The sequence below is a fragment of the Talpa occidentalis genome, unplaced genomic scaffold, assembly GCF_014898055.3.
Source record: "Talpa occidentalis isolate TD23 unplaced genomic scaffold, MPIMG_talOcc4v2.1 talOcc4.4, whole genome shotgun sequence".
NCBI lineage: Eukaryota > Metazoa > Chordata > Mammalia > Eulipotyphla > Talpidae > Talpa > Talpa occidentalis.
Window position 1 is genome coordinate 83,192,189 of NW_023604295.1, and position 17,722 is coordinate 83,209,910.

The 17,722-nt window shown below is 33.3% G+C and overlaps 1 protein-coding gene across 1 annotated transcript in view; it reads right to left on the bottom strand.

The window, feature by feature from the left end:
- SI (sucrase-isomaltase) overlaps positions 1–17,722 on the bottom strand; it is a 133,115-nt gene that overhangs the window by 49,909 nt on the left and 65,484 nt on the right. Inside the window, exons 22-24 of the mRNA XM_037526650.2 lie at positions 4,749–4,798; positions 3,833–4,003; positions 1,519–1,674 (exon numbers count right to left, since the gene is read on the bottom strand). Of these exons, the coding sequence (XP_037382547.1) occupies positions 1,519–1,674; positions 3,833–4,003; positions 4,749–4,798 (377 nt within the window). The remainder of the gene's footprint in view (positions 1–1,518; positions 1,675–3,832; positions 4,004–4,748; positions 4,799–17,722) is intronic.

Genomic DNA, 17,722 nt, shown 5'->3' on the forward strand with positions numbered 1-17,722 from the left:
TATAAAACAAATTGTACTCAGAGATCAAAAAAGATAAAGTGTTGCCACTGAAGGCAAAGTGAATAGAGCTGGAAGGCATTATAAGTGAACTAAGTCAGAAGGAAAAATACAAATACCAGATGAGATGGTGTCACAATGGTATATGAAAAACAAAACAAAGTGTCAGATAAAATCAAACTAAAAGTAACCCTGAAAACTGATAGTAGAATGGGGTCTACTAGACAGGAAAGGAAGGGAGAACAAAGAGAGGGCGCTCAAGTATCTATGATTGGTGGACTATAGGTTCTTTGGTGATGGGTGTGCTATGGTAATAAGGACTGAAGAGAGGACTCCTGCACATCTGTAATAGAAGCAATGTGCAAACCAATATGAAACTAATAAAATATTATTAATAAAATGAAAAAGGCTGCCCCCAATGGCACATTTTGCTTAATTAAACTAGTCAGTCACGGTGAACAACTTTTAGAATGTAACATGCAGCCTAGTATTACATTAAAGGACACTATAACATCCAAAGTGCCTGTAAAGCAACTTATGCTTACATGTATTGAGGCATATACTAAGTTCTGTCTTTGCAGAATTAACTAAGACAAATATGAAATGTCTACCAAAGGCCCTAATTTATAATCCTTAATGTTTCTTTAGATAAACATAATATGTATGTGTGTGTACTGTAGAATCATATATCTATATAATATACATAAATATATCTTATATATTTATATAAATATATTGTATAGATATAGCTATACAATATATATATTATATACTGTAGAATATATATACATACTGTAGAATTAAAATTATATGGAGCTGAAAGGGATCATGCTCAGTGAAATAAGTCAGAAAGAAAAAGAAAAACAGGGGGCCTCCCTGGGGGCACAAGGGGTTAAGATGCAACCTATAAAGCTATCCGCAGTCACTGCAGCATGAGTTTGATCCCCAGCCAGGGAGCATCCCACATGGTGCAGCAGACCTCTCCTGTCTCACCCGCTGCTCCCCTCAGCAGTGTCTTTCATTCAATCTGCCTGTTCTGCTCCCCACTCTGTCTCTGGTGAATCCTCTCCACCCCACACCTCTGGCCTGTACCCCAGTTCTTGTGTGAATAAATGAATAAATCTTTAGAAAAATAAAAATACCAGATGGTCTCACTCATAACAGGAATTTAGAAAACCTAAATAAGGGACCAGGAAAAAGACTAATTATATTAAAGTAAAAATCAAAATCAACAAGCAACTATAAACCAGAGACAAACAATGGGGTGGGGGGAGGGATTAGGGTCAAAATAAGGGGGGTGGGAATTGTATGGGACAATAATCAAGATGAAAATGCATACATTGTGCAAAACTGAAAAAGTGATGTAAAATAAAAAAAATACTTTTTATAAACCAAGGACGTGGACTAATAATTAAAAGGCAGAAAAATGGGGAAAAAAAGAAAAATAAAATTATACTATGTAAACTTTATTTTGAACTGTTTATATGAAAGTGATATGAGTCAGAAATAAATTCTTTTTACCATTTTCCATAAACAACCGCGTTCTTCACACTTTTCTTTAGTTGCAGTGTCTTCATCTGGATAACAATTAAACTTTTCTGTTTCACTGAAAACTTGACTCCATTGAACAGTAAAATTTCCTCCAAGATTGAGCTTGAGGTTGTAAATTATGAGACTCTGAAGATAAAAATGAAAATGTTAAAGAATTTCTGACCATTAGTCAATTAAAAATTTTTTCATGTATATAAAATAGAGCAACAGTTACAATTATTTAAATAATAGTAGGTTTTATACAATAAAGAACAAAGCTTCCTTGATATCCCAGGGGTTAAAGTCTGAGAGCTATCAAGCTATCACCAGCCACTGTCACATGAGTTAGAGCCCCAGTCCAATGCTCCCGTTAGCAGTGTATTTCAGTAGATTCACCTGTTCTGCTTTGCACTGTCTCTGGTGAACCCTCCCTCCTCCTCCACCCCACACTTCTGGTCTACACACCATTTCTTGTATGCATAAATAGATAAAAAATAAATCATTTATACATATATATATAAAATAATGAAAAAATAGAAATAAGTTAACATTTTGTGCCACTGATATGGTTAGAAACTCCATTCCATGTGAAACTGTGTAATAGAGATATAAAACATTATATTTAAATTCAGACATAAGTTCAATTCTCAGTTTAGCCACTTAATGTTCATGAGATGAATGTTGGAGAAAATTGTCTTTCCTATATTATCTTCATTTGCCTGCATTGTAAATGGGAAAAATAACCCCCACCAATATGATGCTACACAGAATGAATAATATATGAAATTTAAAGCATCTAACATAATATCTGGGATATCTAAAAATGTAATAAATGTTAATTTACTCAGGATGAAAAAGTTGACCATTTCCATTGATATTCTGGCTCTCAGAGTTATAAGGGGATATTTATTTCCTTTATCCTTCCCTAAATTTATCAATTTCATACATTATTTGAGCAGATTACAGAGAAGATAATATGACATTATGCAAAATTTTAGGATAGATATAGATATATAATCTGATACACAAGTATTTCTATTGTTGTGATATTACAAATTTATGTTATTATTTATATAGCTTGGGAATAAGATGAACAAGATTTAGCCCATATTTTCACTTGCATAGCTTACTTCTTGATATCAACTAGTCAAGGAAACTAGTCATATAAATATCAGCATTGGTACAGCAGAGTTTATGTCTTTATAAACATTTACATAGCATAAAAATATACATGGATATAAATTGAGATTACAAGAAACAAATGATATGACTTTTGTTTTATGCCTTTTGATTAGTTAAAGTCATATAGTTTTTAATAAGCCCGTATTATTCAATTTATATTGATTAATTCTTATAGTTTGAGGAATAAGCTATAATGTATATGCTAAATTAATAAAACTAACCAATATATATTTATTTTTAAAATGGAAAAATTCTGGATAAGAGCTAATGTATAGACAAAAAATGCTGAGAAATTATTTCATATCTCCAATAATTTAGAATCCACTATACTATATTAATATTACTAAAGAGTTTGTATTGTATGAAGTGTGGAAAATTAAATACAAATAAAAAATAATTTCTATCTTTTAAGTTGCTATAATGTAATATTTTAAAAACATAAATGTATCACCAAAAGCTACATTATGATGGTAAATATATATTTTTATTTTATAGTGAGGAACATAAGCTAGTAATTTAATTATTTAAATTAATTTATATATTTAGTTGTAGATTGCAGGGATGGAAATCAATTCTGATTCTGTCACTTCTTTTCCTTCTCTACTATACCTGTTAGAACAGGCTGAAATTATAAAACAAAGGTTGCTTTTACTATAAGGGGAGATTTTAATTTAAAAAATTGAAGGAAAATAGTACAAGATATATCCTGAGGATAAAGGGAGATCATGAAAAAGAGAGAATGGTTAAAGAAAAGGAGTAATCATTCTCTTAAAGAATCTTAAATTAGAGGTTAAAGCATTTAGAATATTAATTTTATTTTACAGGTAAGTTAGAGATTTCATTAGGAGAATGTGTAAAAAATGTACATATAAATGATATCTAGAATAAAATAAAATATATAATTATAAAATATATGTAATTATGAAATATTTATAATTATTTAAGGATATAATTCTATTATATCATAGATTGATATGACCTATAATGTACTACTAGCAACAAAAAGGAAATAAAATAAATGTATGTCATGGAAGAAAGATTATAAAGCCAAGATCCTGGATAGTAATACAATGTTAAATGTTATCGACTATGACAGTTAAAAAGACGTTATAGTATCATATACCTGGTTGGAAGGATGATAAGTGAAATTGTAGCTGTAACTCATTTGTTGATTATTTCCAGTCACTGTAACATCTGTAACAGTTTCTGCCAACCCAAGGATTTTTATAGTCTCAAATGCTAACTTGGTTCCTTCCTCATATGATGAATGTGTACAGGTAATATATAATTTGTTCTGGGAAAAAAGTACATAAAATTGTATATTAAATAGAAGTTCACTAGATACAAATCTGTAATAACAATACAGGTGTGAAACAGGAAAAGAACCAATCATCTTTGACACCATTCCTATCAGCACCAGCAATCTACATCCAAGTAAAATTTATATCTATATATAAGATGTGTGTATATGTATTATAAGTAATTGTTCTCATTTTTAGATGCATGCCATTAATTTATTTTCAAATACAGCCTAAACATTCATGACACACACACACACACAGAGATATTCCTTCTCATTTTATATTAAAGTTCATGATGAATTAGTTTTGACAAAAAAAAATGAAGAAATGCAGCATTTACATATATTATTGATATTAATTATTTTCAATACAACCTTGCACATAGTTTATTTAATTCCCATTCTATCACCATGCCAATCATTGTTGTGACTAATATACTAAAATATTTTCAAATATATTGAGTTTATTTTTCTAGGGCATGCTACTTAATCTAAATATAATTATTTAAGAAGTCTGAAGATTTAATTTTATCATCACATATGCATGTACTACATTTAAATATAAAACCTTAAGGAAACTTTATAGTTCAACAATTTAAATTTAAAAATTTATTTCATTTCTTGCCACTGAAATATTGAGATAAATGAAAACATCTTTCCAAAAGAAAATTTATGATGAAGGGATATTCCAGACATTCAAAAGTTTCATATTTCATTATGTATCAAGGGGAATGCTTACACTAGATGCTGAAAATGTATACATTATGTAGATGCCATTTTCTATGGTATCTGAAATGAAAAAAAATAAATTATCAGATCAAAGGTGAATAATAAATTTTCTGTTTTGTTTTACAGTTATACAATATAAGAAATTTGAAAAGTTGAGTATTATATATTAATGAAGCAAATTAAACAGATCATACTTTTATTTTTGTAATTTTCTATTTGTCATATTTATTTTTACATCATCATTCAGTTGTGTACAGTATTTGATTTCCCTCCCCCAGGTATAGTTCCCATATTATTCCCACCACAATAGCAGCCATGACCCATCAATACAGTCCCTTGTGCTCTTCCCTTTCCTGTTTTGACCCCTCTGCTTCCCCTTCTGCTGTATGTCATAGATGTATGGTCAGCTGGCAAGTTTTGCCTTTTTCATTTTGAATTAATATAATCAACTATGTGTAAACAAAATAATGCTGTCATTGTATTTTCTCATTAATGGTATTGACTGCATACTTGTCAATTCTAATTTTTCAAAGAATGCTAAATGATTTATGGAAATTCAAACAAAATAAAACTTTTATTTATGTAGATATATATAAATAAAGATAGATGATAGAGAAGGTATATATCTATCTATATATCACATGCATAGATATAGGAGATATATAGATATATGTGTATATATATGCCATTTAGATCACATATATGACATATATAATTGAATATATATATAACTGAATATATATAATTGAAAACATCATTTTAATTATGTTTTATTTCCTGTCTAGTTAACCATGCTACAATCAGTTTATTTTGGGAAGACATAGCACAAAACAATTTTAATTTGCATCTTTTCAATCCTTTTTTCTAAGTTGTATTGATTTGCCACTGATGAACATACCTATGTACTTTTGGGAGTACAATTTCAAACCTCATTATGTGTACATGCCACCCTCACACTATACCAACACTTCACAATAACCTTATCACATTCCTAACCCTATCATCTCTTACTTTACTTCATCCTCTCTTTTGATTGGTATATTTTTCATAGAGTCTAAAAATTATTCTTCTTTTGTCAGTTTCTTTTCTTTGGTTATTTGCATTTTTCCACAAGTAAGTGAGGCCATGCTGTCTTTCAATTTCTCACTTTCTCACTTATTTCACTTAGTATAATCTGTTTTTTTGTTCCTTTCCCCCAAAGTACAATTTCATCATTTCAAAGAGCTGAGAAGTATTCCATTAAGTATATATATTCTATATATATATAATATGCTTTGTATATAATACATAATATATAATATATAATATAATATATGTTATAAATGTATGAATATATATATTTGTCCATTCATCTGTTTTTGAGCATTTAGGTTGCTTCCATGACTTGGTATTTGTGAATAATGCTGCTATGAATATGAGTGCATAAATCTTTTCATATTAGTGTTTTCATATTTGTTGGGTAAATACCTAGAAGTGGTATTGCTGGTCATGTACCCACTGTTTTGTTTTTTTTTTTGTAGGAATCTCCACACCAATTTCCAAAGAGGAGCTCCAAGTTACATTCCCACAAATAGTTGACAAGTGTTGCTTTTCCTCCAAATCCTTGATTCCAGTCGTTTGGATATAAGCCATTCTTACAGGGGTTAGTTAATATCTCCTTGTGGCTTTGCTATGCATTTGCCTTAAAATAGGTGATGCTGACCATTTCTTCATGTGCTTAAAGGCTGTCTGTAAATCTTTTTTGGAGAAGTATGCATTTAAGTATTTTGTGCATTTTTAAATATAATTTGGAACTTAACTCCTTGTTGTGTAGATGACATATAAATATCTTCTCCTGGTTAAGAGGTAGTCCTTTTGTTTTTGTGTTGTTAACATTTATTGTTTTTTTTTTTGTTTTTTGTTTTTTTTTTTCCTTTGAATATTAAATTTTATTTTTATATTCCCCATACAATTGCAAACGCCCCATTCTGACCCCAATCCTTCCCCTCCCGCCCCCCACCCCAAAAAGTGTCTCTGGTTCATAGTTTTTTGTTGATTTTGATTTTCACTTTCTTATATTCATTTTCCTGGTCCCTTATTTAAGTTTTCTAGATTCCTGCTATGAGTGAGACCATTCGGTATTTTTCTTTTTCTTTTTGGCTTATTTCGCTGAGCATGATCCCTTCCAGTGCCATCCATGTTGCTGCAAATTGCATGTGTTTATCTTTTTTGAATGCTGAGTAATATTCCATGGTATATATGTACCACATCTTCTTGATCCAGTCATCTATTTTTGGGCATTTGGGTTGTTTCCAAAGCTTAGCTATTGTAAACAGTGCTGCTATAAACATAGGAGTGCAGGTGCTCTTTGGAATTGATGTTTCTGTGTCCTTTGGGTAAATACCTAGGAGTGGAATTGCTGGATCATATGGAAGCCCTATGTTTAGTAGGTCCAGAAATCTCCACACAGCTCTCCATAGTGGTTGGACCAGTTTGCACTCCCACCAACAGTGCACCAGAGTTCCTTTTTCTCCACATCCTCGCCAACATTTGTTGTTGCTAGTTTTTTTAATATGTGCCATTCTCACTGGTGTGAGATGGTATCTCATGGTAGTTTTGATTTGCATTTCCCTGATTACAAGTGATGTTGAACATTTTTTCATATGTCTGTTGGCCATTTGCATTTCCTCTTCAGAGAAGTTTCTTTTTAGCTCTTCTGCCCATTTTTTGACTGGATTATTTTCTTTGTTGTTGCTGAGTCTCATCAGCTCTTTGCAGATTTTTGTGATCAGTCCTTTATCATTAGTGTTGGGTGCAAAAATGTTCTCCCAGTTGGTGGGGTTTCTCTTTGTTTTTGTTATTGTCTCTTTTGCTGTGCAGAAGCTCTTTAATTTGATGTAGTCCCAGCTGTTTATCTTTCTCTTCACTATCACTGCTTTGGGTGATGTGTCTGTAAAGATGTCTTTGATGTGCAAATCCCGTAGTGTTTCGCCTATATTTCCTTCCTTTATTTACATGTGGTTATATTTGTTTATTTATTTTGTTTGTTTCCCTTACCATTTGGAGTTGAGTCCTCAAATGCTAAGGTTAATGTACACAAGCAAATTTCCTATGTTTATGTACTTTGTAGCTTCAGGTTTTATATCAAAGTTTTTAATTCAGTTTGAATTTATTTTGGGGTATCTATTTAAGTGATAGCCTGGTTCTATTTTCTTGTACATGGCTTGTACTTGCAAGGTTTTCCTTTTTGTATTATGTGGCCATGGCTTCTTTGTCATAAAATAACTTTCCATTTTTTTTTTTTTGTGGATTTAATTCAGGGCTCTATTCTATATACCATTGGTCTGTATTTCTGTTTGATACACTAATACAATGCTGCTTGAATTACTATCATTGTGTGGTAGAGTTTGAATCCCTGAAGTCAGTGATTGTGATACTTCTAATTTTCATCATTTCTTTCTGGATCATGGAGTAATTTGGATCTTTTGTGCTTCCATATGAATTTTGCAATTGTTTGTTCTATTTTCTTGAAGGATGTTTTAAGGATTTTTGATAGGTATACCACTGAATCTGTCATTGCTTTATATTAAAGTGGCCATTTTAACAGTTTTTATTGTTGAATCCATAAACACATGGTATCCTTCAATTTCTTTGTGTATTTTATTTACTTATATAGTGTTTATAGCTTTCAGCTTATAGATCTTTCACCTGCTTTGTTAATTTACTCTAGGTTATTTCATTTTTTTTTTGTTTGTTTTATTAAGTGGGACTTTTTCTTCATGTCTCATTTTATTTACTAATTCATTATTTGTATGTGAAACAACAGATTTGTGTGTACTGATTTTGTATCCTCCCACTTTTTTTTCTTGCTTTATTATTTCAAATAATTTTTCATGGAGTCTTATAGATTTTCTATCTATGTTATCATGTCATCTGTGGATAGTTGTAGTTTCACTTCTTTTCCAAATTGAATAACTTTTTGTCTTCTTCTTATCTGATTTCTCTGGCTAGTACTTGCAATAATGCTGAACATAAGGGGTGACAGTGGACATCCATGTCATGTTATTTATCTTAGATGAGTAGCTTTCAGTTTTTCAAAATTGAGTCTGGTGTGGTTTGTGAATTTGTCATATATGAACTTAATTATACTGAGATAAATTCATCTTATTTTCATTTTATTGAGAAGTTTTATCATAAGTGGTGTTGAATTTTGTCAAATGATTTTCACCATCTATTGTTATCTAGTGATATAATCATGATTTTTATCTTTTTCATTACTTTTTTGAATGATATTGATTGATTTGAATATTTTAAACCAGACTTGCATTCTCTATAATGAAATCCACTTAATCATGGTGAATGATACTCTTAACATATTGCTGCATTCTAGTTATTGCAGCAACATTTTGTTGAGTACATCTGCATCCATATTCATCATAGATCTCAGTCTATTTTTTCTGTATTGTATTATTTTATTTAGGGAATGAACGTGTTAATATAGAAGTTTATACCCCTGAAACATATGAATTGTTGTAAATCAGTGCTACTGCATAATATATAATGCAATTTAAAAATATTAACATAAGTTGTGATTGGGAAATATAATAAGACAACGAGTTTCTGTACCATCATAGGGTAAATGATTTTCAGGCTTTTCTGCCCTCCCACCATTAGGACTGCATGCCTGATAGCAGGCACCTGCATTTTGTTACACTGTTATATTTAGTTGTATTGTTTACTTCTGTGGGTCATGACTGCAGTATTTATATTCCCCAAGAGAAGAAGAGATAGGGGAGAGGGAGAGAAAGGGAGAGGAGAGGGACAGGGGCGGGGGGAGGGAGTGAAAGAGAGAGAGAGAGAAAGAAGAGACGAGACAAAACAAGACAAGACAAGACAAAACAAGACAAGAAAGAGCCCAGTAAAAAGACAAACCCCTAGCCAGGCTCACAAAGGAAAAAAGGGAGAAAGCACAAATAAACAGGATCATCAATGAAAGAGGAGAAATCACAACGGACACAGCAGAAATCAAAAGAATAATCAGTAACTACTATGAACAGTTATATGGAAACAAGTTCAACAATCTAGAGGAGATGGACAAATTCCTACAACTCTACAATCACCCAAAGCTAGAGAAAGAAGAAATAGAACACCTAAACAGACCAATGACAAGCAGCAAAATTGAAATGGTAATCAAAAACCTCCCCAAAAACAAAAGCCCAGGACCTCATGCATTACAAATGAATTCTACCAAACATTCAGAGACAAATTAGTGTCTATCCTTCACAAACTCTTCCAAAAAATTGAGAAGGAAGGGATAATACCAAACACGTTCTATGAAGCCAGCATTACACTAATACCAAAACCAAACAAGGACAACACAAAAAAAGAAAACCACAGGCCAATCTCCCTTATGAACACTGATGCAAAAATCCTCAATAAAATTTTAGCTATCAGAATCCAACAATGTATCCATAAGATAATTCACCACAACCAAGTAGGATTCATGCCAGGGACACAAGGATGGTTCAACATCCAAAAATCAATCAACGTTATCCAACACATCAACAAAAAGAAATATAAAAATCATGATAATACCAATGGATGCTGAGAAAGCTTTTGACAAAGTGCAATACCCATTCATGGTAAAAGCACTTGAAATTCTTGGGATACAAGGAACATACATCAACATCATAAAGGCCATATACATATATGACAAGCCAACAGCCAGTATCATTCTCAATGGTTAAAAGCTGAAAGCAATTCCATTAAGATCTGGAACAAGACAAGGATGTCCACTCTCACCACTGCTTTTCAATATAGTACTGGAAGTCCTAGCCAGAGCAATAAGACAAGAGAAAAACATACAAGGAATCCAAATAGGAAAAGAAGAAGTCAAACTATCACTATTTGTAGATGATATGATAATATACATAGAGAACCCCAAAAACTCCACAGAGAAACTTATTGAACTCATCAATCAGTTTAGTAAAGTGGCAGGATACAAAATCAACATGCAAAAGTCAGTACCCTTCCGATACACAAACAATAAATCTGAAGAAGAAGAAATAAAAAAAAAATCCCTTTTATTATTGAAACAAAAATATCAAATACTTGGGAATAAATCTAACAAAAGAAGTAAAGGACCTATACAAAGAAAACTATAAAACACTGTTAAAAGAAATAGAAGAAGACACAAAGAAATGGAAAGACATCCCCTGCTCACGGTTTGGAAGAATAAACATTATTAAAATGGCCATCCTATCAAAAGCAATATAAAGATTCAATGCTATTCCAATAAAAATCTCAATGTCTTTCTTCAAAGAAATAGAACAATTATTGATGAAATTCATATGGAATCACAAAAAAAGCCGAATAGCCAAAGCTCTCCTGAAAAAAAAAAAAGAAGGGAATGGAGGCATCACACTCCCAGACTGCAAACTATACTACAAAGCCATAATCATCAAAACTGCATGGTATTGGCACAAGAACAGACACACAGACCAATGTAATCAAATAGAAAATCCAGAAATAAACCCACAGATTTATGGTCAACTAATCTTTGACAAAGGAGCAAAGACTATGCATTGGAGCAAAGAAAGTTTGTTTAATAAATGGTGCTGGGAAAACTGGGTTGCTACATGCAAAAGAATGAAGCTTGACCACTACCTCACACCATACACAAAAATCAACTCAAAATGGATTAAAGAACTAGACATAAGACCTGAAACCATAAAATATATAGAAGGAAATATAGGCAAAACACTACGTGATATGCACATCAAAGACATCTTTACAGATACATCACCCAAAGCTGTGATAGTGAAGGCAAAGATAAACAGCTGGGACTACATCAAATTAATGAGCTTCTGCATAGCAAAAGAGACAATAACAAAAACAAAGAGAAACCCCACCAACTGGGAGAACATTTTTGCACTCAACACTGATGATAAAGGACTGATCACAAAAATCTGCAAAGAGCTGATTTGACTCAACAAAAACAAAGAAAATAATCCAGTCAAAAAATGGGCAGAAGAGCTAAAAAGAAACTTCTCTGAAGAGGAAATGCAAATGGCCAACAGGCATATGAAAAAATGTTCAACATCACTTGTAATCAGGGAAATGCAAATCAAAACTACCATGAGAATGGCACATATTAAAAAAAAAACTAGCAACAACAAATGTTGGTGAGGATGTGGAGAAAAAGGAACTCTTCTACACTGTTGGTGGGAGTGCAAACTGGTCCAACCACTATGGAGAGCTGTGTGGAGATTTCTTGACCTGCTAAACATAGAGCTTCCATATGATCCAGCAATTGCACTCCTAGGTATTTACTCAAAGGATACAGAAACATTAATTCCAAAGAGCACCTGCACCCCTATGTTTATAGCAGCACTATTTACAATAGCTAAGTGGTACATATACACCATGGAATATTACTCAGCATTCAAAAAAGATAAACACATGCAATTTGCAGCAACATGGATGGTGCTGGAAGGGATCATGCTCAGCGAAATAAGCCAGAAAGAAAAAGAAAAGTACCGGATGGTCTCACTCATAGCAGGAGTCTAGAAAACTTAAATAAGGAACCCAGAAATGAATAACTGTAAGAAAGTGAAAATCAAAATCAACCAAAAACTATGAACAAGAGACACTCTGTGGTGGGTGAGGGGTGGGGAGGGGAGGGATTGGGGTCAAAATAAGGGGGTTGCAATTGTATGGGGAATATGAAAATAAAATTTATTTTAAATAAATAAAGAAATAAATAAATCACATCTATAGATACCATATTATGATTGATTACATCATGTTCCCTCCTTATTTAACCATCTTCTTATAAAAAGGAAATCATCATTTTTTATAATTAGAAATGAATATATATATGATAATATCTTAGCAATGGGAAATAAGATAATACTTCAAATCAAGTCCTGCATGCTACTAATAGTGAAATCTCAACAGGATTATTTAATTAGTGATTAAGAATAATTTCATTCTACTGAAATCTACTGTTCCTGAACTTCTTTTATACACTAAATGTTTGAAACATACTTTCATGGGATATATCATTTAGCTGTAATTATGCTTTGGGTATTTAAGAGAGCAAGAAGGATGTGTTGGTGTATAGTGAGTAAAGGTAATTAGTTAAGAATAGTTGTGTGTATTGAGTGTGTGCATATGTGCATACACATGCACTCACACAAGTCATGGTAAGAGCTCTAGGTCTAGGTAAAGACTGACTACTAGTTATGTAAAATGGAGAATCATTAGAGGTTTTTGAACAATAGTCTGACATTTGGATTCCTCTTTTAATTGAATTATTGTAAATAATGGGAAAGGATATTGACAATTTTATAGACTCATAAACCATAAAGAGCTATTGCAGATTTTTAAATAAAAACAGTGATGAGTGGTGGAACTGATAAGAGAACCAGGTCAAGAAAAAACCTGTAGGAATTACTAGGTTTATGGCATCTTGTAGAAATGAAATTACTATCAACTCACAAGAGGAAGACTCTAGGTAGAGAAGATATACTGTGGCTATCTACAAAAATAAATAAGGAAACAAAATTATGATATATTCCATATTTTAAATTTATAAAAGAGCATGCTATTATGCTATTAGATAGATAGACAGACAGACAGACAGATAGCTAGCTAGCTAGCTAGCTAGATAGATAGATAGATAGATAGATAGATAGATAGATAGATAGATAGATAGATAGATAGACATACACTTATGTGTGTGTGGGTGAGTGGGTTTGAATTACATGTTAGAGTTAAGTTAGATTAAGTTAGAAACATTTGGATGTTTCATATATATTTTAAGACAAAGTATATTCACCTGAAAAATTTTTAGCTGAAATGAATGCTAAAGTTCTTTTTGTATGCAATAAATCAAATACTAAGAAAAATCTATTAAAAGACATGGGATCAAAATCTTAATAAATAGGGCCTCCCTAGTGGCGCAGCGGTTGAGCGCTGGGTTGCGAAGCTGCCTGCAGCCTCTGCAGCGTCGGTTCAATCCCCGGCTGCTCCCAGGCCACCGGAGGAGGGTCCCGCATGGCACACAGACCTCTCCTGCCGCCCGCAGCTCCCCTCAGCAGTGTACTTCGGTCCTTCTGCCTGCTCTGCTCCCCGCTCTGGCTCTGGTGAATTCTCTCACCCTCCCGCGCTTCTGACTGTACCCAGTGCTTGTATAAATAAATAAAAAAAAATAAATCTTTAAAAAAAACCTTAATAAATACAATATATGAGGTTAGAAGGTTAAATGTAAATGACTAATTAAGTCTAAACAGATACATTGGCTATGACATAAGTACAACTAGAAGAAAATGGCTCATTTTTATTATTTCACTGTATTAAATTTGCACAACTGGATCAATAAATTACATTATAGGCATTTTAAACTGGAGATATTTTTGAAACATTTATAGTCTAAAAGCATAAATGTGAACAAACATATTACTTAACTAAAAATTTAGAGTAAAAACTAGTCTTAACCATTTAAACTAGATAAAAATATGATGTAATGTCTGTATCTGTGAATTCATTAACTATTTTAATTAAAATAACCTCAAAAAGGTGCTTATACTTGTCAAAGATTTTTAATTGAACCCATAGAAAAAATAAATAATTAAAGCAATGCTAACCCTTTGTAAAATAATCAAAATCACTTTAATCAAAAATAGAATTTAGGCCCTCCCCTGATGGCGCAGCGGTTGAGCGCTGGGCTGCCAAGCTGCCCGTAGCCTCTACAGCACCAGTTCGATCCCCGGCCACCGGCGAGGGTCCCACATGATGTGCAGACCTCTCCTGCCACCCGCTGCTCCTCTCAGCAGTGTATTTCAGTACTTCTGCCTGCTCTGCTCCCCGCTCTGGCTCTGGTGAATCCTCTCACCCTACCGTGCTTCTGACTGTACCCAGTGCTTGTATAAATAAATAAAGAAATCTTTAAAAAAAAAATAATAAACCAGTTTGCATTCCCACCACCAACAACAACAAAATAGAATTTGAAATTAAAAACCCTGTTTTTTTTTTTTTTTTTTAATGGGACCCTTGCCGGTAGCAGGGGAACCAACTGGCGCTGCAGAGGCTGTGGGCAGCCTCGCAGCCCAGCGCTCAACTGCTGTGCCCCCAGGGGAGGCCCCCAAATCCTGTCTTTTTTGATAGATGTAACATTTATATCAATAAAGGCAAAATTTTCATTATCATAATGAACATTTTAAAAGCATATCATTTCAAGACATACCTTTAGTTTCTCCATCATCCCAGAAAAAATCTCCATTTGCTGTGTTATTTTCATCTAATGCAACTATAAGTCCTAGGGCATTCTTCCGGCTGTTAAGTTTGGGTACATAAATAATTAACAATAAATGTATTGTATAGAAATATTCAATAAATAAGACTATTTTGATCTGATTTGTAGAGTTCCACATTCACATGAGACCATTGATATTAGTAAAATCCATGCTTATTGTTATTCTAATTCAATAAGAAAAATAAATTATACAATTAGAAAATACATTATAGTAATAAATACACAACACTGACATTCTTGGTAACTATGACACCAGCAAAATTGAAACTGTATCACAATAGTTAATTCAAACAAGAAAATTTAAATATATCTTAATGTAGCATCTATTGGGCTATATCTATATACAAAATAAGGGAAGTACAATTTTTAATGTTCAGTAGAGTATCAAATATTCTTATAAATGAAGCTATTTCTATGCTGAAAAGTGAGATATGATCTATATTTTTTTCTCAGTTATAAATCACTATAGTTCTTATTTTATTTTTTTTTTTTAAGATTTATTTACTTATACAAGAACCAGGATACAGGCCAGATGCAGGAGGGTGAGAGGATTCACCAGAGACAGAGCAGGGAACAGAATAGCCGACTGATTGGAATACACTGCTGAGGGGAGCAGCAGGCAGGACAGGAGAGGTCGGCCATGTCATGTGGGATCCTTGCCAGCCGGGATTGAACCCGCTGCAGACAGAGGCTGTGGACAGCTTCACAGTGTGGCGCTCAATGGCCTGCGCCACCAGGGGAGGTCCAAATCACTATAGGTTTTGAACTCATCTATATAGTTCAGGAGAGTGCTCTGTATAGTATATATTTCTTCCAGCTTGCACTGCAAAAAGTGTGAGTTTCTCTTGTTCAATACAGCTCTAACCAAACTTTTTGAGAACACAGTCATGGAACAGTTACAAAATAAAAAGAATATATTCTAGAATGCTAAAATAACGAAACACTAACATTTATTCATTTTTTGTTTGTTTGTTTCCTGCCATGAAATACAAATTTTGGAGACTATGGAACTTATTATGGGATAGACCCCATTATTATTTTGGAGACTGAAGTTAAGACCTTGCCTTCACAGAGTTTATATCATAGGGATTAAACAAAAAATAGTAAATGATATAATTTTAGATGATTCATATTGTTATGAAGTAAACATAGCAGTGGATTTGTAGGGTGGATGACTATCTGTTGGAGTGTTGCTGAATTTGGCAAAAAATAATGGATTCAATAGTATACCTTTCATGCCTATGTACCCAGAAGTAATTATGTAAGATGGAGCACCAGAATTTTCAAATTTTTTAAAAAATAATTCTGGAATTTTCCTTTACTAGAAAATTCAATATTTTGTCTTGTCAGTTACATAATCTGAACTATCTACATCATTTATCAACTTAAAAATAACACATTTCAGGAAAAAGCAGCACAACATGATGGTTATGTATTGAGATTCAAATATGTTTAAAATTGATGTGCATTACTATTAATTATATACCTTACATTGATAGTTTATATTTTATTAAAATAAAAAATTATCGGGCCTCCCCAGTGGCGCAGGGGTTGAGACTGGGTTGCGAAGCTGCCTGCAGCCTCTGCAGTGCTGGTTCAATTCCCGGCTGCTCCCCGGCCACCAGAGGAGGGTCCCGCATGGCACGCAGACCTCTCCTGCCGCCCGCTGCTCCCCTCAGCAGTTACTTCGGTCCTTCTGCCTGCTCTCTCCCCCCTCGGCTCTGGTGAATTCTCTCACCCTCCCACGCTTCTGACTGTACCCAGTGCTTGTATAAATAAATAAATAAATAAATCTTTTAAAAATAAATAAATAAAACCCCTCCACTTAAAAAAAAAATCAAAAATTATCTTTCATTAAAAACATTCTATAGAGAATTTCATACATTTTTCATAGGAAATAATTTGTAATCTAATTATGTTCTCTTTTATTTTTTTGTCTCCCCCCTTCCCTCATTAGGCAGAACAAGGAATATGGCATCTGCCATTTTTATGGAGTTGTCTCTGTCACACAACTACTATAGTCTCCTCTGTTCCTTGAGCAGGATTCCAAACTGCCTAGAAAGCTTTCTTTACATTGAAATGCTTGACTCCTCCTTTTGTTTCACTTCTTAGCCAGAACTCCTTTCTTCAAACTGGACTTCTCTGATAATGCCATCTAAAAGATGCCCTGTCGTGTTGCTCTCAATCACTCTGTTTATTTCTGTAACTATATTATGAAATTCTACACTTCTCATTTATTTATTCATTACATCCCTCCTTCCTACAATGAAGACTCATTATGTCATCATTTTTTAAAGATTTATTTATTTATATAAGAACTAGGGTACAGGCCAGATGCGTGGGAGGGTGAGAGGATTCACCAGAGACAGAGCGGGGAGACAGACAGGCAGACAGACTGAAATGCACTGCTGAGGGGAGCAGTGGGCATGGCATGCGAGTCTGCCGCCCACATGTAGGACCTTCGCTGGCCGGCAGGGATCAACCAGCATTGCAGAGGCTACAGACAACCTTCATGCATGGAGCTCAACTGCCTATGCATGAGGGGAGGACCCTCATTATGTTATTTTTTATGTATTTTATTTAGTTAACTACCATTATTTTACATCCGTTTGTTCATTTTCCACAATAGGATTTTCTTACACACTTAGGTGTGATTATCATAGTTTTCCCACCACCAACCCTCCATA